Here is a 24,381-nt window from a genome sequence, read left to right on the forward strand (position 1 = left end):
TGAATTCTTGTCGCTTTGAGATCCTTCAGTATGAGGTGTTCTCATTCCACTGATGTATCTCATCCAAGGACCAGTACATGGCCAGGTTCAAAGTAATAATCAGCATGAATCAAGTAAACACAGGAGCGAGGCAATGGAAGGTTGATAGAAGAAGTTCATTTCTCAGACATCTTTCCCCAACTAGTTTATAAAGCTCTTCTGAGATATACCAGCTCTCCATTATATGTGGTTTTGGTCATTCCACATCATAACATATATTGTACTTAACATACTGGTATTTGTCAATCAATTATTTACTCTTAATTTCTTCATATTATTGTTACAATATAGTACATACGGTGTCAATGCAGTTATACATGCTGAGGCTTGATTCGTAATCAACCTATGTACATATGCCATGTGTTTTTGAACAGCTCGTGTGCTCTTTGGATAGTTGGACATGAAGCAGGTTTCCTTCTCAGTGTATTAACATTATCTATTTGATTTATTACCTTTTTAGTAAATAGATGTTAAAATAATTGTAACTGTGGATTTATCAACTTTTCCTGATTTTTCTGTTTGCTATATTTTTTGAAATTTTATTACCAGGGGGTATAAATGAGACGTCAGAGTTATGCTGTTTTACTTACAAAGAGCACTCATGATTCAAACAAATTGCAACCATTCCTGTTATCTTGATTTCTTTTGTAAAGTAAAAGTAGTACATTGGCCTCCCAATCTGTTAAAAATAACATTGTCTGTGTTTCTTTTTTATTAATTGAGGCTTAAAGCTTTGAAAAAATTAACATCATACACATATCATATAAGCTTGTTCTAGTAAATTTCTAATTGTTGTTTTCTAATTGTCTTTTTATTACTAATCATCCAAACATGTATTTGACCTATTTGAGGTTCCTATTGGCTAGCATTGTTGGGCATGTCTTTTTGCCTCCAACATTTCTCTCATATTATGTTTTGAGTAGGTTTCCTGTGAATATATTTTAAATACCATCTGCAAATCTATGTTTTCTTTGATGAGTTAGTCACATATATTGTGATTAGAGCTATAAATATTTTATATATGTTATATGTTATATATGTTCTACATGTTATGTATGTCATCTTTTGCTTTTATTCCTTTCTTGCTGTTTTATGTATTTTTAAATTCCTGGATTCTATGCCAGTCTGTTACATATACACAAAAATGTTATATGGATAGTTATGTAGAATATCTTTCAGCTAATTAGTTGCTGTTCTCACAGATCCCCAATTAAATGGACTTTGGGATGCTTCAGTCCTCTCCCTCCCATTAAGTCTGTGATTTCTCATGTTGTTTTAATTCCTCTAAAACTGGTCTCCTTGTTACTGTTTCATGCAGATAGAATGTGAATAAATTTTCTACTTTGATTTCCTTGCTCATGATTGAATCGTGGATCCTATTTCTTTCTCCAAAATTTAGTATGTTTCTCACTTTTTTTGAGAAAGGATCTCACAATAAAAAAGAGTTACCCAGGCTAGCTTGAACTCACTTTGGAGTCCAGAAATATCTTGACTCTTAACAAAAGAAATCCTTTGGGGGCTGGAGAAATAGCTTAGTGGATAAGGTGCTTTCTGAGAAGCCTAAGGACCCAGGTTTGATTCCCCAATACCTATGTAAAACAGATACATGAGGTGTCACATGTGTCTGGAGTTCATTTGCAGTGGCTAGAGGCCCTGGTACACTCTTTCTCTCTCTCTCTCATTTTATCTATCTATATCACTCAAATAAATAAGTAAACTATGTAAAAAAGAAATCCGTTTGCCTTAGCCTGAGAAGTAGTCAAGACAGGCTTGAGCCAGACTTGGTTTGCCAAACATCTTAATGGATTTTCCTGCACTTCTCTTCAGCTCCTTATTTCCGACTTATTCATCACTTCCCTTGTGTCTGGCTTCTGTCCTTACCAACCCAATCCAAAGAGACGATATTTACCAATGGCTTTTTTATACATGAATCAACATGGAGGACTTCCCACGTTGGACTTTGTGCCAGCATTCAGCATGGTGGCCTTCTCCTTCCCAAAACAATCTTCTACCTGTTGGCTTATAAAATATTTTACTTTCTTGGGCTGATGAGATGGCTTAGTGGTTAAGCGCTTGCCTGTGAAGCCTAAGGACCCCGGTTCGAGGCTCTTTTCTCCAGGACCCACGTTAGCCAGATGCACAAGGGGGCACACGCATCTGGAGTTTGTTTGCAGTGGCTGGAAGCCCTGGCATGCCCATCTCTCTCTCTCTTTCTCTATCTGCCTCTTTCTCTCTCTCTGTCACTCTCAAATAAATAAATTAAAATGAACAAATTTTTTTTTAATTTTAAAATATTTTACTTTCTTGGTTTTCTTTAAGTTGAAGCATGGAGGACATAAAGTTAAGTGACCCCTACTTCCTCTCTTCTATTCTCAAATCCCATATTTCTAATATTTTTTGTTCATTTACCCAAACTAAAGTGCCACCTGTGTTTTTTTCTCAGGAATGGCCCTATGTATGCCTGTAGTCCCCATCCCTCCTCTGATCCATCAAGATTCTATGAATTCTATCTTAACAGTAATAATTCAGTATCGTTAGCTTCCCAAGGCCAATTCTTGAACTTCTCCCCAAATGATCTCTCCATCTCATCAAATTGTAACCCCATCCTCTTATTCCTAAAGGAGAAACCAAGAGTTAAATTTGATTCCTCCCTCCCTTGAAGTATCACATTTTTACTATTCATCAGATTGTGTAACATTCTGTCTTAAGAATATGCCTCAACTCCACCTCTCCCATCTCTACCAGCAGCATTCTGCTCTCGGTCTAAACTAGACTACCACGTACTTGCAAACATGGTCCACTATCAGCACCCTACCATCCATTTTGAACACAGTGGTCAAAATAATCTTCAAGAGAGTTACCTTTCTATTCAAAGTATTCAAGGAACTTTCTACTGCACCTAGTTTCAAACCAAATCCATATTCATGAATAAAGTCTTAAGGATCCTATGTCTTTCTCTTTCCTACTTTGTACCTCATCTCAGTCACTCTCCCTATCCCTCTGTGTATGTTCTGGACTCCTTGGCCTCTAGTTGCTTAATCATACCAAGCTCTTTTGTTCCTCCAAGACCACCATAAATTACTTCTGACCAAAATGTTCCCTACTCTTTTCCACAAGAAAATTGCTCTCCTTTTCTTTCACATTATTTTCCAAGAGCATCCAAGTAAACAGGAGGCTCTTCATAGTCTCTCTAATAGCAGCTTCATCTAATTTCATACTGTATCACTTCTCATACTATTTTTATATTTTATACACTATTTCATTGTATCTTATTGATCTCATAATCTTAATAGTATATTCATAATAATATAATAATAGTATATTAATGGTATATTAATAATATGACCAAAATTAACTAGCACCTTTAAAACGTTTCTAGTAAATATTAATAACTGGTGAATTCAAAAAAAGTACAAATTTTAGTGTACACTTTTACTAAAGAGTTATTTTAGTAGAAAATTCAATTTTAGTGGGCATCTAGGTGATTCATAGCAATAGGCTTCTGAGGATGCAAATGTTCCATAAGTTCTCTGAATTCTTAGGAGTGCTTTGTCACGTGTAAGGACCATACCCTTGGCAAACCAAATGTGAGGATCACACCCCCTACAAACTCATGTGTGTGTGTAAGGACCACATCCCCTGCAGAACCACAGGTACGGTCTTCACCCCTGCAGAACTATACATGTGAGGACCATACCCCTACAGAACCACGTGTGTGAGGAACATACCCCTCAGAACCAAGAGTGTGAGGACCACACCCCTCAGAACCAAATGTGTGAGGAGCATACCCCTACAGAACCACGTGTGTGAGGAAGATACCTCTGCAGAACCATGTGTGTGAGGACCACACCCCTGCAGAACCAAGAGTGTGAGGAGCATACCCCTGCAGAACCATGTGTGTGAGGAAGATACCTCTGCAGAACCACGTGTGTGAGGACCACACCCCTGCAGAACCACGTGTGTGAGGAGCATACCCCTGCAGAACCACGTGTGTGAGGAACATACCCCTGCAGAACCACATGTGTGAGGAGCATACCCCTCAGAACCACGTGTGTGAGGAAGATACCTCTGCAGAACCACATTGTGAGGACCACACCCCTGAAGAAACGTGTGTGAGAGGAACATCCCCCTGCATAGCCACATGTGTGAGGGGCATACCCCTCAGAACCACGTGTGTGAGGAACATACCCCTGCAGAAACACATGTGTGAAGACCATACCCTACAGAACCACATGTGTGAGGAAAATGCCCTAAAGAACTACACATGTGAGGACCACACCCCTGCAGAACCACGTGTGTGAAGACCATACCCCTGCACAAACACATGTGTGAGGACCATGCCCCTACAGAACCACACATGTGAGGACAATACTCCTGCGAAACCACACGTGTGAGGGGCATGCCCCTGAATAACCACATATGTGAGGAAGATACTCCTGCAGAACTTCATATGTGAGGACCATCACCCTGAAGAACCACAAATAGGAGAACCATTCCCTCTACAAAACCACATGTGTAAAGACCATACCCCTGCAGAACCACGTGTGTGAGAACCATTCACCTGAAGAAGCACACATGTGAGGACCATCCCCATGAATAACCACATTTGTAAAGATCATAACCCTGCAGGACCACACTTATGAGGACTGTGCCCCTGCAGAACCTCACATGTAAGGACCAAGGACCATACTCCTGAAGAACCACATGTGTGAGGACCATACCCCCTTCAGAACCATGTGTGTGAGGAGCATACTCCCTTCAGAAACACATATGTAAGGGTCATAACCCTGCAGAACACTTCTTCCTTTTAGTAAAAACAACTTTGAAAGATTTGTTTAATAATTTTTCAAAATATTAACAATATAATGGGCAAATTAATGAGCTAAAATACAAGAAGACAATTATCACTTGGTTTTGTTTTATTACATATAAACCATGGTCATAAGTAGTTCTTTTAGCAGGTAAGGTGGCCTGGGGAGAGGGTTTAGCAGTTAAGGTGCTTGTCTACAAAACCTAAGAACCCATGTTTGATCTCTCTCCTGTTCCAATGTAAGCTAGATATCTGCACAGAAGTGAGGCAAGCACAAGGTCACATATTCCCATTAGGTGGCACAAGCATCTGGAGTTAAATTGCAGTGACTGAGGCCCTGGCAAACCATCTCTCTTCCTCTCTCTCTTTCTCTCTTAAAAAAAAAAAAGTATATTGGCTTCCCAATCTTACAAAATTAATATGTCTGCATATCATTTTACTAGTAATTGAGATTTAAAGCTTTGGGAAAAATCTTCAGATAATATATGCCAGTTTAATTATGTAAAAGTTCCCAACCTTTGCATATGCCCACAATATTGGTCAAATTAGTTAGCAAAGATTCCCTTAGCTCTGTTTTTGAACTTGTTTGGTGCTAGGAAACAACTCTTTTTGTTTGTTAATTCCTGAATTAATATATGGTCCTATACCTGAAAAATCTGATAGAAGATCATCCTTACTTTGTGGTACATGGAGTACTTAACAACTAGTTTAGGCACTGACTGATAAGAACAGTACTTTGATCAACAAAAATAATTTCCATTTTACTTACCTGAAAGCTATAACAGGCCTGCAGATGACAGGTCCTGTCACTGGAGACAGCCTTTCCATGGGACTTATTTTTACCCTGCATTTTCAGCCAACTCCGTTGCTTTTTTAAATGCCTTTTCCTGAATGTGGCTCAAAGCTTCAGAACCTTTTAATTATCCCATAATCATGTCTTATTTATACTTGGCTGGAGAGTCCACGGATGGATGGAACAACTTAAGTCAAAAGGACACAGTTTTGCCTTCCAGAATTTGCTGAGCTAAATGCAGGTTGTAGCAGCCCAGCAGCCAGCTCCTGCTGTCTTGGCTTGTACGCACAGTCTTCTTCGGGGTGTGAGAGAGTCTCATTGCTTAGATGATGGCACAGTTCTGTAATCTCACTGCTTCCTCATGTTCCTGTCTGATTGGGGCCTGGTGGATCAGTGGATGATTTCAAAGATGAAAGCATCACTCAGATCTTGCAGGTCAGTTTGCTGCTCTGATCAGTGGAAGGGAAAGGCCCATGAAGAATTCACTCCTGCCAAGGCCATTGTTTCTTGACTTCACGTGTTTCAAGGGCAAGGCCACCTGCCTCCAGATCACTGACTCTTCTGCGCTCTTTTTGCCTCACAGGTACATACCTTCCGAGGCCCACACTGGTGTGAGTACTGTGCCAATTTCATGTGGGGGCTCATCGCCCAAGGAGTCCGGTGCTCAGGTAGACTCAGAACTTTCTCTTTCCTATTATGTAAAGTGCCACCTTATTGACCCAAAGACATCTCTCCAGAGCTGGGGACAATGTCAAATGAGCATGAAAGTCTAGCTTTCGTTTGTGTGTTTGCATGCAAGTATGTGTATTCTTATGTGTGTAAACATGTGTGTGTAGGTGTGCCTGCATATGTGTGATGTGAACATGCATTTAAAGACCAGAGGTCGATGCCAGGTGTCTTCCTTGACCTCTCTCCACCTTGATTGAGACAAGGTCTCTTAGTTGAATCCAGAGTTCAGTGATGTAGCTAGTCTAGCTAGATAGCTTGTCCCTGGGGATCCCCAGTCTCTGCCTCCTGAGCATTAGGAGTACATGGCATTTATGTGGGTGCTAGGAGTCAGAGCTCAGCTCCTCACATTTTTAGGACAAGCACTATACCAACTGAACCATCTCTCAGTCTCTAAAAGTCTAGCTTTCTTAAGGGCTCAGAGCCTCTCTGAGATTGATGGGAATACCATTTTAAGTGTTTACACTGAAAATGAATCTTATATTTATGTAAGGAAGGAAGGAAAAAGCCAACAACAAAGTATATTTCCATAAGTCTCACCCACCTCCCCAGATGGCAATAGTCCCTAAAACAAAAAGAAAAAAAAAGTCAGCGTAGGGTTGAAATGCCTCAGTAGATAATAAAGCACTTTCCCACACAAGTGTGTTTTGAGTTTGGATCCCCAGGACTCATATAAAAGCTGAATGCTGTAATGCAAGTGTCTGTAACCTCAGCATGCCTATAGCAAGAGGGAAGGTGGAGACAGGACAATCCAGGCTCACAGCCAGCTGTCCTGGTGAGTGCAGCAGCAAAGAAGAGACCCTCCCTCAAATGAGGCAAGGCAAGGACTGAGAACAAATAGCCAAAGTGGTCCTCAGACTACCATGCATGTACCATGTAACACACATGATCATACACACACATTAACATGCACACACACAAAGTCACTTTTAGAGCTCAGGGGTGCCTCAGCAGTCAAAGGCACTTGCTTGCAAATCCTTTTGGTCCAGTCCAGGTTCAATTCCCCAGCACCTACATAGAGCCAAATGCAAAGTGACACATGTATCTGTAAGCCAAAGGTGACTACAACAAGAGGCCGGGCCAGGAGAATCTGAAGCTCACAAGTCAGCTAGTGTGATGTTCATTTGCAGCCTGACAGTTGCAAGAGACCCTCAAAGAAGGTGGAGCACAGGCACCTCCAAATTGTTTTCTAACTACATGCGTACCTTGGCATTTGTGCCTATACACTCATGTGCATACATACATACATTCTAACAGAATTACATAGAGTTTAAAAAAGGCCAACTTCATTCCCGTCCCATTTACTCCAGGAAGGAGATTATGAATGACACTGGTGGACATGTGTTTGCCACAGTGTCTTCTGTTTATCATGCCCTTCAGCTTCACCAATAAACTTGAGGGAAGATGCAATTATCTTCCATTAAATGAGAAGGAAATGGAGTCTCAGCAATGATTGCTAATTGCCTTTGGCCACATAACAAGTGGTGGGACATTGATTAAAAGGTGGCAGGATTCCAGAACCTATGCCCAGTATTTTTCTGCCATCAGTCAGTAGTGAAACTACACACTTTAATTTGATATCACATACTTTCAAAGTAGTTTGAAACCCTGGGGGTGTTTTCCATCAGGAATTGGATACACATTTCCACTGCTAACTGGGTATAACACATCTTATTAAGGTGCATTCAATAAAATGGTTGCCAAATTAACATGTTAGCTGGCTTTCCTCATTCATCTTGCCATGCTCCTGCTGGCAAATGGTGATTCTGGGAGCAAGAGCAGCCTTCTCAGGTATTGACTGATTAACACTGACTCCATGTCTGATTGCATCTTCTCTAAGCAGCAGTGTTTCTTAGCTCCCATTCTATAGACACAGCAACTGCCCATGTGGATACCTGGATGGTACGAGTGTTCTTGCTCTGTATCCAGATCCTGAGGCAGGAGGCAAGACCAGATCTGAGTTAGCCTCTCGAGAAATGTTCAGTTACCCTGGTTAACACAAGAGACTGAGCTGGCCAAGGTCACAAAGCACCTCAGCTCAACCACTGGACACAGTGATATAACAGCTGACCACACACTGGTCAGTACTTCAGTCTGTCCAGGCTATGCCTACCAGAGCTATCCCTCACTGCTGATCTTATCCAATTCCAACAGGAAATTGGTTCAAAGTCAACATTATGAGAAGAGATTACTGGGCTCCACATTACCTGTGACCAGCAACTTTCTCTGGGATTTATGCAGAGCTCTGTGAATTTGTTTCTGTTTCTGTTTTGTTTTTGTTTTTTTTTTAATACAACACATTCTAAGAATGTATTGTTAGTTTTCTCCAGTGGTTGCTTTTAGCCTATATTTCCTTTGAAGAGCAGGAAGGCTGAAAATGATCATTACATTTAATGGAGCCATCATTTTTTTCAATTTTTTTCATAATTTAGGTATTTTTAAACAAGCTTTTAAAGATTTTATTTTTATTTATTAAAGAGATCGAGAGATACAGAAATAGAAAGGTAGAGAGAGAGAGAATGGACACTCCATTGTTTCCAGCCATTGCAAACGAACTCCAGATGTATATGCCCCCTTGTGCATCTGGCTTAAATGGGTCCTGGGGAGTTGAACCTGGGTCCTATGGCTTTGCAGGCAAGCCATCACTCCAGCCCATAATTTAGGCATTTTTAAATGATTTAGACTTCTATTTATAGATCATGAAGTTCTATTAGTTTATAAAATTAAGTATTTTTACACTTGCTATAAAACATCTTAATTTTAATAAGATTGGTGCTTAACTCTGCATTGATAAACACATTCCATTGTAAGATCTTAAAATTTGTAATAAAAATAAGCATAGAATTATCATGTGCTAAAGTTACTTTCTCAAACACCCAACCAGAAGCAGCTTATGGGAAGAAAGGGTTTACTTTAGGCTTACAGATTTCAGGGGAAGTTTTAGCATGGCGAAAGAACCCAGCTTACTTCACACTTTCACAGCAGAGAGAATGGACAGCACCAGCAAGCACGAGCATCCAAAGCTCAAGATGGCTCTCTACATACCTGGTAAGACTGGAATCAGGATCTGCCTCCAGTGACATGCCTTCTCCAGCAGGGTTCCTCCTGCTGAAGACTAAGTAGGAAGCTTAATCAAGAATACCAGAGTGCTGAGAATCATATATTTACATTCAGGCCACAACACCATGTGATCAGCTAGTCCATATCAGGAAGTATGACATCCCAAGGAGCTGAAAACAGTATCTCCAACAAATAACAGCATATTGCTTGAAGAATAAGGTACAACCTGAATCCACTGGTGGATGACTGGATATCCAAAACATGACATAGACATACATTGGAACATTGTTTAGCCTTTTTAAAAGATGAAAATCCAAATGCTCCTGAACAATGAGAACAAATGATAAAGGATTCTAGCTATAGTAAAAGTAGGATCCCTTCTTTCTCACAACTAGTAAATGAATCCCGTGTGTCTGTGTGCATATATGTGTGGATATATGTGTAAGAAAACTTTAACATATGCTACAACATGGTGGAGCCTAGAAAACATTCTGCTAATAAAATAAGCCAGACACAAAATTATAAGTATGGCATCATTCCAGTCACATGAGGTATGTAGAGCAATCACATACCTGGTTAGAACATAGACTGGTGGCTCACTGAGCTGGTGGGAGGTCTGGGAAGTTAATGTTTAATCATGTAGAGCTTCAGTTTTGCAGGGCAAAGAAAGCTCTGGAGACAATGTACTTACTGCCATTGACTTCTAAGTCAAAAATGATTAAAAGCATATTTATGCTATGTCTTACCACAATTTAAAATTTTAAGAAAGGTTTATAAGATACAGCAAAATTACTAATGACAGAAGACAAGCCTGGCAGACCTGCTTGCATTTTCTGCCACTGTAATGCTATGAATTTTATTTGACTTAACATGTTCATAGCATTTTTGACCCTCCCTAAGCACTTTTTCCTAACTTAATGTGACCCCCACAACCACTTGACAGGCAGGGCGGGTGCTACTATAATCCCCACTTTACAAAAGAACATTGATCTCAGTAAGAAGCCTAATTGATTGTATTGATCTCAGGTGGCTAAAATTTACATTCACTAGATAAATGAATAAATTTGAATAAAAGTGAATGAAATTGAGTTTACATAGACTTTGTGGGATTTCACATGCTGATAAAACTAAGATGAATTTTAGCTGTTTTTTCTCTGAGGGGTACATAAAGAGAACTCAGCCAGGAAACATTACCTAAAAAAAATCACTCAGAAATGACCACTGACGAATTTTTAGAAGTTAGAACCTCTCAGATCCTTGCTGTGGTTAAGTATGATTTTATAAAGCAGTTGACTACAATATTCATTATTGAGTGCATGTGGCCTATATATACAAAAAAGTTATTCTTTATACCTAGGAAAAACAATATTAGAAGACACTTTTAGTAGACAACACATTAATGTGGAACAACCTCAGCATTAAACTTTTATTTTTCAGAATGTAGACTGTGCCTTGCAATTGTCAGAGAAAGTCCATTAGTGGATACCAACTGCTAACCAGGCTTTTAATTTGTGCATTGAACTTAAAATCACCTTTTCAGCTTTGCCTTTGGTATGAGCTTTATAAATAATTACTCCAATCATCACATTACAAGGCATTGTCATAAGTTGTAAGGGATCAAGTCCTCCCACTGGAGTAGAGTTTAACATGATTTCCCCTCATGGGTATTATGATAAGGCAAATAGAAGGGATATGACCTCCTCCAACTGCCCAACAAAGAGAAAGGGGTTGGAAACTGTGGACCACACTCCAGGGAAAACAGAAGAAAAGATACCAGTAGTCATGAGCTCATCAAGCCAACGAGTAGTCATTGCTGCAGACAGAATAACTATGTTTCTCATAATGGGAACACTAAGGATATAATGGCACAACATAGCGTAATTCTTAGGACCCTGTATGAGCCATGACTAGCTCTAAAAAGCCAAGCCCAAAAGCCATGGTAGGCCCATAGAGCTCCATTGTGTAAGGGAGAAACCTACAACCATCCTGACCAATGGCTGAAAGTATCTCCATAAGATAGTCAGGCAACTAGAGGAGAACCAATGAGGCCAGTGCAGTTATGTAATAGTTAATGAGGGAAGCGAAATCTCATGCACATCTAGTGCAAAGTACTCCTCGTAATGGGATAGATGTTCCAGAGAAATCCATCAAACCCTTGGTGTTATTATTTTTATTTTTGGCAGCATGTAATTTGTCTTGGCTTATGACAAGAGGAGCAGGCAAGACTAATGTGGCTTCTTTGTTTACAGACTGTGGGTTGAACGTACATAAGCAGTGTTCTAAGCATGTTCCCAATGACTGCCAGCCTGATCTCAAGAGGATTAAGAAAGTGTACTGCTGTGACCTCACCACACTCGTGAAGGCTCACAATACTCAGAGGCCTATGGTGGTAGACATCTGTATTCGAGAAATTGAAGCAAGAGGTTTGAGAAATATTCCTTCCTGTCACATACAGTGATGTCATTTTTACTATTGTCAAGAAAACTGACATACTCTACTACTCTTGTTGGGAAAATGACCTACCCAGAAACAGAAACACACAGAGATAGACTAGTTCCAACCCATACCATTAACTTCCATTTCCTCTATAAGCCATGAATTTCCACAGTCAGCTAAGGTTCACTGAGCATTGACTACAGGGTAGATACTGATGATATAAAAGTCATTGTTCTTGACTTCAGAAATGCATACTTAGGGCAGGGGAGATGACTCAAAGCATTGGCCACATGAGCATGGAAACTAAAGTCTGGACACCCAGCACCCACATAAATGTAGTGGGCATGGAGGTGATGGAGGTGGGGCCAGGACCTGGGGCAAGCTGGCTAGCTTCACTACTCAAATCAATGAAGCTCTGAGCAAAAGCGAGAGATCTTGTGTCAGAAGATAGTGATCAAGAAGACACCTGATGTCTACCCTGGCTTCCACATGTACACACACACACACGTGTGTGCATACAGGCACACAAGCATGCATGCATACATACATGTGCATAACACACATATATTAAATATATACACAAAAATATAAACAGATTTCACACTGCATCGTGGGGAACCAGAAGAGCAAACATACACATATTGCAGGTGTCCCTATTCAAAGCACCCTGGGGTCACAGAAGAAGACGGCCTCTTCTTATTCTGAGGACAATTAAGACAGACTTAAAAATGCTATTAAGTAATAAAAACATTATTTAGCAACAGACTCTCACCACATAAAAAGATACCCCTAACATTACTTTTGTATATTAAAGAAAAGAGGTAAAAAAAAATTATAAAACTGTAAGCAATGTAAATCTAGACAGCAAAGAATGTCATTTTAAGGTATTTTTTAAGGCTCTTCACATTATACTTGGGTTTATCTTTCTTTCACACTTTCATACTAAAATTTTCTCATTTGGCCACTGTTCAGCAACATGATGGGCAGGGTTCTGTTAGGAAGAACTTGGATTGCTGGATAAAGCTTGGAAAACTTTGTATCTGGGCCAAATACAAAGCCTCTTTAAAGCCTGAACAAACCGTTTTGCCCTTTATTGTGTTCTGCTACACATTATATCCATCACTAGACCAAACTGGCTTAATATACTCTATAGGTAAGTTCTCACTTGCCAGTTTCCCATTCTTTCCAAAACAAAACATCAAAGGGCATTGTAGCTAGTAATTGTCAGGCCTTTATAAAGAATTATCCCCCTCTCTTCTGCAGGTTCTTTTGCTAAATCAAAACTGGCTCATTGAACCACAGTTTATGAGAAATGTCTCCTCTGTTTTCTCTGTGTGGCTCTCAGAGTTTAACAAACTCTCTGTGATCTAGTGAAGGTGTTGATGCAGGATAACAGGAGGGTTACCCAACTTAGGATGACTTCTAGATCAGCTTCCTAGGAAGGCTTCCTCAGCCCTCTCCGCAGGCACCACTACATGCTGCCATAAACTACTGTGGCCTTCTGTCTGTGGCAGTGCATGTCCCGATCGTGCTGCATAGACCTGCATTTCCTACTACCCGGAACAGGGTGGAAGGTAGGTTTCCTCTTACGGGCCACTTCATCTGGAGTAGTTTCAGCAGTGGGTACCAAGATGAGAGCCGGAATTGACTAAGTATGTTGGTTATGGTTTCCAGAGAGAGCAAGGCCGCCACATCATCTATTTCTGTAGCTAACACAAGCTAATGCAGACCCTAGTAAATGGCAGATAGCGCATATTCAATAAAAGCCAAGTTAAGTATAATCAGAACATGTGTTAGTTACCAAGATATTGGCAAATATAATGATTGCTTATTTTTGCTAAAGCTATTGTTTGGATAGCACTGGTTTTTGGCATAAAGGATCTAAAGTCCAGTCCTCTATTCCCTCTGCTGATTTTGATCCTTCATGTCACCCACCAGGTAAGGAGGACAAAGAACAAATCAAGGGGACAGAAATGGTCGTTCTTCCCCCCCTAAGTAGGCAATCAATGATCAAGCACCAAAATCAATAAATTTCCCCACATTCATGTGTGTGATCAGCCTTCTGAAAGTAAGACAATTAAATAAATCACTCATACTCAGTTATTTAGCATGCTGTCTTATTTTTATGATTAAACATAAAATCTTGGAAAATTTGGACTTGTGCAATAAAGTGAGGATATATCACACACATGCAGGGTGTGTGTACCTAGCATGGTATTGTGTCCAACACAGCATCAGGAGTGAAAAGATGCTAGGGAAAGCCAGCTTCTATCTATGGTAGGGAAACTGGCATGTGGCAGTCTGAGGCACAAAGGAGCTCATGAGAATCTGAAATACCAGCTCTCTTTGTACATCCAGGCAGGAAGAAGACCCGGTCTTCACTGAAATATCCATTTATAACAAGAAAATTAATACAGACTCACATGGAAATGGGGACTGGCAAGTCCAAGTTCTGACGCAAAAGGGCATGATATATGAGATGGCTAAATGTATTTGTTCATTTCCTGATAGTTCCAGTATAGATATGAAATTAGAGTCTTTTTATAGATGTTTCAGAAAGCTGAAGTTTAAATCTCCTTGTATTCCCTTGTCCCACAGGATTAAAGTCAGAAGGGCTTTACAGAGTCTCAGGGTTCACAGAACATATTGAAGATGTTAAGATGGCATTTGATAGAGGTAAGCTTGAATGGCCCATAATGCTCTTGCTTACCCTAATGCCCTCCCTGCTGCTACCAGAGTTCACTCATAGTGGAACAAAGCTTTTCAGCTACTGATAGCTGCTCTTCAGCAAGGTAAAGAATCATGTGTTAAAATTCTCCCAAGTCTAATTCACTGATGGGAGTTTCCAAGGTCTCTTTGGAAGCCATGGACAAGTGACTATATGAGGAAGAGATTTTAAAAGATTATTTGAATAAGAGGCCAGTCCACATACCACCAGAATACCTTCATCATCCTCATGTCAAAATGTACCAAATCCACTCAGGACTTCTCTCTCAGTGTTCCAAGGAAAGGGACTGGAAACAGGAATGGAAGGCTCCCCAACACTGAAGGAGGGAAAACCAGTGGAGTACAGGAAGTAACTCCATGGTTGTAGAGAATTGAACCTGGATCCATGGCTTTACAGGCAAGTGCCTTAATTGCCAAGCCATTTCTCCAGCCCTGATTGAATGACATTTTTTTTAAGGGAGGGTTTCACTCTATCCCAGGCTGACCTGTAATTCTTTATGTAGTCTCAGGGTGGCCTCAAACTCATGGCGATCCTCCTACCTCTGCCTCCCAAGCGCTGGGATTAAAGGCATATGCCACCACACCCAACCTTCAATGACTTTTAACCAAAAAAAAAAAAAAAAAAAATTCATAGTCAGCATAAGGTAAAATGGATTCCGTGTATTTACTAATGGAAAAACTTTATAGTCAAAAAATGCTATGAGGGCTGGAGAGATGGCTTAGCGGTTAAGCGCTTGCCTGTGAAGCCTAAGGACCCCGGTTCCAGGCTCGGTTCCCCAGGTCCCACGTTAGCCAGATGCACAAGGGGGCGCACGCGTCTGGAGTTCGTTTGCAGTGGCTGGAAGCCCTGGCGCGCCCATTCTCTCTCTCCCTCTATCTGTCTTTCTCTCTGTGTCTGTCGCTCTCAAATAAATAGATATAAAAATTAAAAAAAAAAACGCCATGAGGATAATTGGAAAAATTGGTAAGAAACGTAATCTTATCTGTGCATAAGGCAAAGATAAACTTTCCCTGATTGAAGTCCTAGGAGCCAGAGGAGGATCAAGTTCAAAAAACTTCAATGAACCCTAAAGAGGCTGTAGAAATGTAAGGTGCCCAGTGATTATTTTATGTGCATGTTTTTCAGGCCCATGGCTAAAGAATACTGGGCAGACATAAAAGAGCATCCTAAAGAGTATTTTAGTAAATATGTAAATTAATGCATTGCTTCTTGACATTTTCATGTGTGTTGACCAGTGTTATTTTTTCATATTGGGTTACTACGCTAGTATAATTCTTACAAAATAAATCTTTGTGCCTATGGAATGACTTACTATGCTTAAATTTCTAGCTAGCAAATTACCAAAGGCTGGAACCAGAGAATGGTTGATATTTTATCCTATTTGTCCTCTTGTCTTCGGTCAACTGCAGAGCCTATGCCAATTTCACCAAGCTCTTTTCTGTCACCCCTAGTACATCAATGTTATTAGAAGTCAAAAAATGTCACCTCAGAATTTTTGGGAAGCATTCGCATCTGGATCTTTCTTTCTGTGCATGCTTTAACGTCACAAAGTGAGGAACTAACCAGGAGTTGGACCACTGATTGTTTTTCAGATGGTGAAAAGGCAGATATCTCTGCCAACATCTATCCAGACATCAACATCATCACTGGAGCCCTGAAACTGTATTTCAGAGACTTACCCATCCCCATCATCACATATGACACCTACTCCAAATTTATAGATGCAGCAAGTAAGTAGGGAAAAGGAATCTTTTAAATAAGGTGCTTTTGAGCTCAAGAAAATTAAAACTTTGAACTATTTAATTTATTGAGAGGACACTAGTTTTAACCAGTAGTGTCTCAGGATTAGGGTTAATAGAAAGCCACTCACCAGCTGAGCTAATCCCCATACTTGGCTGACTCTATGGCAGTAGCTGAGTGCCAGGCAGCTCTGTTCCTCCCCGTCATTCCCTGTATCCTGACAACCAGCATGGCTAGTCTGTTATTTATTGAGAGTTATGAGTACTTCTGTTGTAAAAGTCAGTGCTCTCCAAAGAGAGCTGTGTAAAATAATTCCTACCATCCTTTGGGAGTGTTACATAGGGAGACCCTGTCTCAAAAATAATGGCACAGATATACTGTATACACTGTGTCAAGTACTATTCTAGAACCTCTCACCAGTTTCTTCTTCTTGTCTACCCCATAAAGCAAAGATTATAGTTTGATTTGATACAAGAGAAAAGTTACCATGGAGAACTGAGCAAACAAGTCCAGAAGAGGACCGTCAGAATTTGTCATCCACCAACCCCAAGTTCTTCATTCAGTATTGACCTCTGCTCTCCAGAGTTAAAGGGCCATGTCAGGGGAAGGGCTGCACTTTGCCAAGAAGCATGTAGTAACAAGGAAGGAGAAATTCACATGCTAAAAGTAATGGCATAAAAGTCAAACTCTCCTTGAGGAAAATGGTTTGTCTTGAGGGGGAGGATTATGTTTCAAGGTTGAAATATATAGGTATATGCCATTAGATATATTGATTCATTAATTCATAAGATTCATAAAAGACACAACTTTCAAATGAGCTATGGTCCTGCCCCCTAATAAAACTGTTCCTTTCTGGATCCTAGCATTCCTGAGCAGAGGACATTCTAGCAACTGGGCTTTTTTCTATCCCTGCAGGAATAACAGGAGGGCTTTCTTTGAGTGTCTGCCAATACCTATCAGTGACCCAAAGTCCACACATTCTTCCTCCTATTGTTAACATGCATAGTATCTATTTCCTAACCTAGGTTGCACACTGAGGCCTTTAATAGAGATAGAGTTGGTCGGCCCATCTGTCAATACCCTTGCATTGCAAAATGTCTTTAGTCATAGAAGTCTGAAAAGGAGAACCTTATTAGACACCTTATAGCACATTCTACTATAGTTGATGCAGACAAAATTAGAGTTTGTGATGGTGATCTCTCAGCAAAACTCAGAAGGGCCAAGCAAACTCTGTGCATGCACCACCAGCACACAAGCACCTGACTGCCGGTGCCTGGAAGGTGAGCACAACATCCACTCTGGCCGCCTACATCACAAATGTGCATTAAACATATGGCGTTCAACTTCAGCTCTTTCTGGAATGAGGCATGACACAAAGGAACTGATTAAGTGAAACAATACCTGAGATTGTATGAATTTATCAAATTCCTCCCATTTGTGGCTAAAACACACAAAACCAACTTCTTGTTGCTTCTCTGGAATACTGGAGTCATATGTATGCACTAACATCCATCTGTGTGCTTGTCACAGAAATCTCCAATGCAGATGAGAGACTGGAAGCTGTCCATGAGGTGCTGATGTTGCTGCCTCCTGCCCACTATGAGACCCTGAGATACCTGATGATCCACCTCAAAAAGTAAGCCAGCACCTCCCTGATGCACCTACCCTGATCTACTCCTAGTACAGTACTAGAGAAAGTAGACAGCCTTCCTCCTTTGCTCTACATTGAAGAAACTGAAGATAGCAAGACTGCCTTCCTTGGGTTTCCTCAGTCTTAGCTGCTGGAGCCCACACTGCCAAGAGCTGCTCCAACTACTCTCCATAGGGCATCCCTAGGGGACCTTGGGTTAAACATGATATTGCTGAAGCTTAGAAAGGGTAAATGGACAACTCAAGCAGATGAACTGAAGATTGAAACCCAGGCCCACACTCTGTCTTAAGCATTTGTTCTCAATACTTTCAGGCAGGTGTCTTCTGCCTACATTGGATGTACTCTAAGTTCTGGTCTTCCTTCTACACACCATAATGACAGCCTCCAGGGCCTATCTGCCTTCTGGGAGAACACATCCCCAACTTGACCTCTTCATTCTGTATATATGCATTCTTTCTCCAAGCAATGAATTGCCCCAAAACTTTATGGCTTAAAACAATGAAAATACATTATGTCATTGTCTCTTTGGGTCAGGGATCTTGATGTGGATTCATAGGTGCCTATATCACAATATCCATGTGGAAGTTGCAGCAAAGCTCTGAGCCAGCCTGAGAAGCTCATGAGAAGGCTTGAGGGGAAGAGCATCCCTTTCCACAAAGCTCCTCTGGCATTGCTGAGCTGATAGCCTCATTTCCTTGCTGTTTGCCACACACCTCCCTCGCTTCCTTGCCGTGTGGGTCCCTCCATAGCTGCTCCCAAAAAGTCAACTAGCTTTGCTTAGAGCAAGCAATCAAGAGCATCCAAAATGAAACCCAGTCATTCTGTAACTTAATCTCAAAGGTAACATTCTAGTGTTTTGACACATTGTATTTGCTAGGAGAACATTACCAGGTCCAGCCCATACTTCCAGCAGATAGGGCTTGCTGGAGGAGCGGGGGTCAATCTTGGAGGATACCTTCCAAATGTGAGGCTGTCTATGTATGAGTGTGTGAGACAGAAACATCTAGATATTTGCAAAATACTAGAATCTCTAGCTCTAGACTCTCCTCCCTAAACCTTGCATCTTTTTCCTCTTCTATACACTTATGAGACTGACACATTGATCGTTGAATACTGAGAGATTTGTACATCTATGTGTGTCTCCCTTTGTGAGTTGAAGATATATGACAGCAGTATATTGTTAGATAAAATGAAACAAAAATTGTCTGCTTGAGCAAATTATATACCTACTCAGTAAGTAAAGTCAAGCAAGTTGAGAACCCAATACTAAACAGTAGGGTTTCAGTTTTCATTTTTCTGCCTTGTAAGACCAGTATCTAGGAAGAGGTAGCAACATGCAACTCAGATAAACTTACTTTGATTAATTTATTGAATCTAAGTAATACTGAGTCTAAATAGTGCACAAAAGGTATCATGCCTAGCTTTTAATTAGCTACAAATTATTTCATTAAATTGTTGCATTTGCAAGGTAATGTACCATAATCAGGAAAAATAGTAGTGTTTCCTAGCTGACTTGTAAATACCATTGATTTCATATTTCTATTGTGATGGGTTTGTTACCTGTTTGCTAGGGTACAGTGTTTCACAGAGAGAGGTGAGCACTTTCATAGTGAAGAATGTCCTCTTCCCAACTTTTTTTTAATTCTTTTTTTAAATTTTAATTAATTTATTTGACAAAAAGTTGGGGAGAGAGAGAATGGGCATACCAGGGCCTCCAGCCACTGCAGACAAACTTCAGACACATGCACCCTTTGTGCATCTGGCTAATGTGGGTCCTGGGGAATTGAACCAAGATCCTTTGGCTTTGCAGACAAACACCTTAATCGCTAAGCCATCCCTCCAGCCCTCTTCCCTACATTTTTCTTAGCTTCGCATCAGGAAAATGTGTCAAGTTGAGTTAGTGACACTACTCAGTGACTAATCTCAACTACCTCCAAAAGAGCTGCTAGCCTCTGTAAAACATAAATATATTTTATTATATTTTCTCATTTTTGTGGAACTTACTTCATGTCTGTTATGAACATTCTAAAAACCTAAATTCTTGAGAGCAAGAATCTGGGAAATCATAGTTTCATTTTACTAGGAAGGTGGTAAACCAACTTTATGGATGGTTTAGAGTTCATTCTTGAAGGCCTTTCAGTTCTTCTGTGGATGTACATATGATTTTAAATTCCAGCAAGAATTACTGCTCCAGACCTCATCCTGTGGGCACTAGGATTAATGTACAACTGCCCTGAAACTTGGCCACATTGCTGCCATTCTCCTGCCCCACGATAATGGCCTGGCTCTCCCTAAGCCAAGCAGCCTGCTCCATACGCACCCTCTCTCCTGGGGCCCACTCCTGCCAGCAGATAAGGCCCTGCTCTCAGCTTCCTCTCTGGCATGCAGCCTGCAGACCAGCAGGACGTGATGAAGAAAGCCAGACTTCCCACAAGCCCGGGGAACATGCCACGGGCTGGCCAACAACCTCCTGCCCCTTCAGCCAATGTTACTTACATGTCAGTTCCAAGCATCTTCAGGAAGATGAACTATTCTCATTTGTTAAGGCTGTGTTCATAGAGGGTCACATTAGTCATTTAATTCTACTAGCTGAAGGCATTTATCAACAGTTTAAAAAGGAGAGAAAAATGATCCAGAAAATTACCCTTGAGAGAATGCCCATCTGCCATGTTTATTCTCAATTTGATTTTGTAATTTCCTGAGCCAGAGATGGTCTTGAAGTACAGAGCCAGTAGGTCCATCCACCCGCAAGCTTGCTTATGTAATGTGTGTGTTTGTTTTCCAGGGTTACTATGAATGAAAAGGAAAATTTCATGAATGCAGAAAATCTAGGTATCGTATTCGGACCCACTCTGATGAGACCCCCTGAGGACAGCACCCTCACCACCCTCCATGACATGCGGTACCAAAAGCTGATTGTGCAGATTTTAATTGAAAATGAAGATGTTTTGTTCTAATCCATCAGGGAAATGAGTTGTCAGAGCTAAAAGAATAAAAACATTTCTTACACTTGATTTGTTTTCAGGCAAGTGTTAGAATTTCCTGAACCGCAGTGGATTGCAGAGTTGGGGACTATGTCTCCCTCCTCCACATGAGGACAATGGTGAGGGGGAGAGAACCCTGACCTTGGGTCTTTTGCCGTGCCTCGTATGTATGTCTGTTTTGCTGGAAGAGTGATTAATAAATCTTTCTTTAACTTATTAAAAAATGTAGACTTTTAAGCTTCAATCTTATCAGTAATAAAAGGGAACTTAATTCATAAAGGTACTTGATATAGTTATACATTTTCCACTTACAAAAAGAAGACAATTCTATATGTTAAATGTTAAATGAAAGCTATATTGTAAAATGTATTTTATTTTAGCTGCAAGAATGTTATTTTATCTTAGCAAATAGAACTCAATGCAGTGCATTGGTTATTCCCGTGTTCCTTGTCCTGCGTTCTTGCTGTGATGCCTGGAAAATGTCGACCAGAATGCAGTATTACCTTGACATACCTCTGTCCTTGTGCGTGCTTCTTGATGAAATTCATCCATCGCCCGTGTCCCTGCTTTTGACAGGTCTTTCTCTTCAGTACTCTCATTCTTCTCTTTTATATAGTGTATGCTTGTAGCAGTTACAGGATGCTCTGAGACATCCAGTTTCCATTCCATAAAATTTTTGTGACTTCCCAAAGGATGTCATAGAATTGGTCATAGCCTTTCTATATTATGAGTATGTAATTTCAAACATGCAATGAGATTTGTTGCATGAGATAAATTGAGGACATTGGATATATCTGGGCATGTTTGCTTTTCTAGTTTTAGCCATGCCCTTCAAATGTATATGTTCATAGAAGGTTGATTTTTTTGCCACATTTCCAAATGAAAGATGAATGTGTTGGATCATTGTTGAATTTTTTTCTTCATTTTCATTTTAGAAACCTATTTTTAAAATTGAGAATAAATAAGATTGCTTTTATCAAAAATTTGTTTCTGCTTGATAAAAATTCCTCTGTATGAAATAAAATGTAATATGATTTTATTAATAGAGTCCCATCCTATTGGTTATATTTATCTTAACATAAGCCTTTCACACAAAGATTTCTATATATTTCCTATATTTTGTAATATAACTGAAATATTTAAGTTTCTTTTAAATCCCTTGATTGTCTGAGATGATTCATATACTTCATCACAAGTCTTGCTTTGGAGCAACCAGAAGAGAACTGCTCTGTGATAAGTGGAGGGAGAGGAGCACCAAGGGTTGTGGACCCAGGATATCCCCAGGGCCCTCCCTGCTGATGGACTCTTGGCATCCAGGGTTCAAACTGGTTTGTCCTGTTCCATGCTTCCCACATTCCTCCAACTGTACAGATTGGTTTGTTGTAGCTTATGTACTTCTTGATACTGTCAAAACTTATCTGGAAATGGTTTTATTTTGTGAAGTGAATGAGACTTTGTAATTTATGACAGTGTAAATGGAAGGAAAGCGATCTGTGTATTAAATGCTTCTGTCTATCATTTTGAACTATGTTTGGGGCGTGGTGTCTAGAGGCCATATTTGCAAATACATTTGGTAATGGATTTTCTACCATTACAACACCTCAGGAGAAGGCAGGTGCATCCTTAGGAGTCCCCACCTTGCCTTAGCAGCTCACCCCTCTTTCTGCATCTTTCTAGGGAGCCTGTTGGGAAGTAAAGACTCAATTCTTTGCCTTTACTTTCAGAAATCCAGGGCACCTGGATCCATACAGGAGTGAGGAGTTAGAGTCAATCATACTAGGACACTTGGACAAAGGACAAGAATGTTGGAATCACAAAGCTGCAAGTTGGGATTCTAAGATTCACCTGTTACCAGAGCTGACTGGCCACACTGTGAAGTGAGGAGCAGAGGTAGCTGGAGTTAATTTGTTTTTCTGAAAGACTCAGAACAACAATCAGATTGTGACCTCATACGTGACACTATGATAAAGTAATTGTTATTTCTGAAGATTTTAAGAATGGTTTTAAAAAGGAAAGACTTACATGGGAGCAGGGATGAAAGAAGCCTACAGGAGAAGGAGTTGTCTGGGATAAGTCAGAGCCCCAGTAATACCCAGGGACTTGATAGCATGGCTCTGTGACATGCAGGGAGAGTGAGGTTCACTTTTTTCCTCAGATGTGATCCCAACACCTGATCCACCAGCCTTGCTTTAGTTTGAAACCTGCTCGCCACACCCACTTCCCTAAACACCCAGCAGTCCACCCTCCTGGCTACCTGCAATGGCTCTCCTTACCTGGGTCACCATTCCTGCCATAGCATCCGTCATAGACTGTACAGAATAACACATTGTCCTGTAGGATGCCCACAAGTAAGTTGTAAGAGGTGTAATAGGGGCCAGGAATGTGGGAGAAGAAGGTGGCAAAGATAGAAGGAGACCCCCACTTTTCCCATGATGGTAAATGGATTTTCAGATATTCTGGTGTTGACTGCTTAGGCCTGGGGACTGGAGCAAAAATCAAGGGTGACATCCTGAAAAAGCAAAGGAATAGGGAGAAAGGATGAGGACAAGGGTGGAGAGAGTACTAGGAAGAAATACAGATCACAGGTGAAAATTTTTCTGGGCTGTCTAACTCTTCTAACCAAACTTGGGTGGCTTATACATTCCTAAGTACTATTAATCTTCAATGTAGAGAAACTTTCAGTTTTTAAATGTAACATATTAATTTCCAACAAACATTTATCAAGCTTTCCTTAATGTTGAAGACTTAGAGGCAAAGAAAAGGCTTATCTCAGGGGAAAGTTTAATCATTTCAGTCTGGCTGGAAAGAGGAAACTGGTTGTAGTAGACAGCTTTGGGTTCACTGAAGTGAACTTCCAAACCAGGCACAGTTAAGGAGGAAGAGATATTTACTGAAGCTTACAGATCCAGGGGACATTCCATAATGGCAGAAGAATCTGGCCTGCTTTCACAGGTCCAAGCAGGGAGAGAGAAGGCACAAGCCAAAAGCCACACTGCACACCTCAGGAACTCCAGGTGGAATTAGGCACTTTGCATATCTTTAGATTGGAATTTCAAACCCACCACCACACCTTGACATCCTCATAGTGACACCTCCTCCAGCCAGGTAGCTGCAAATCAAAATTACAAACTAGTGAAACAATAAATATATTGGTGGCCACCTATTCAGACTACCACAGTCTTCATGTAAGGGGTTTGGCCTCTAATATAAAGAGAAATTTAATGTTTAAACATGCTTTTAACTGTGGAACAGTCATATTTGCAGAAAAGTTAGCCTTAGCAGGTTTCCACTCATGCTACCATCTTACAGATCCACAGCTGACCTAGCAAAACCCAGAAACTAGAAATCAACATTAGCATATTTCTACCTACTATTCTCCAGGCTTCCTTCCTTCCAGATGCCATGACTACTTCC

The 24,381-nt window shown here is 40.5% G+C and overlaps 1 protein-coding gene across 1 annotated transcript in view; it reads left to right on the forward strand.

Annotated features, from left to right (window-relative positions):
• The window catches only part of Chn2 (chimerin 2), a 298,944-nt gene extending 276,452 nt beyond the window's left edge, over positions 1-22,492 (forward strand). The window contains exons 8-13 of the mRNA XM_004652770.3: positions 6,226-6,310; positions 11,678-11,851; positions 14,463-14,540; positions 16,185-16,322; positions 17,863-17,968; positions 20,769-22,492. Coding sequence (XP_004652827.2) covers positions 6,226-6,310; positions 11,678-11,851; positions 14,463-14,540; positions 16,185-16,322; positions 17,863-17,968; positions 20,769-20,940 — 753 coding nt within the window. The 3' untranslated portion in view covers positions 20,941-22,492. The remainder of the gene's footprint in view (positions 1-6,225; positions 6,311-11,677; positions 11,852-14,462; positions 14,541-16,184; positions 16,323-17,862; positions 17,969-20,768) is intronic.
• Positions 22,493-24,381: the final 1,889 nt, after the last annotated feature.

The sequence above is a fragment of the Jaculus jaculus genome, chromosome 16 (assembly GCF_020740685.1).
Source record: "Jaculus jaculus isolate mJacJac1 chromosome 16, mJacJac1.mat.Y.cur, whole genome shotgun sequence".
Classification (NCBI taxonomy): domain Eukaryota; kingdom Metazoa; phylum Chordata; class Mammalia; order Rodentia; family Dipodidae; genus Jaculus; species Jaculus jaculus.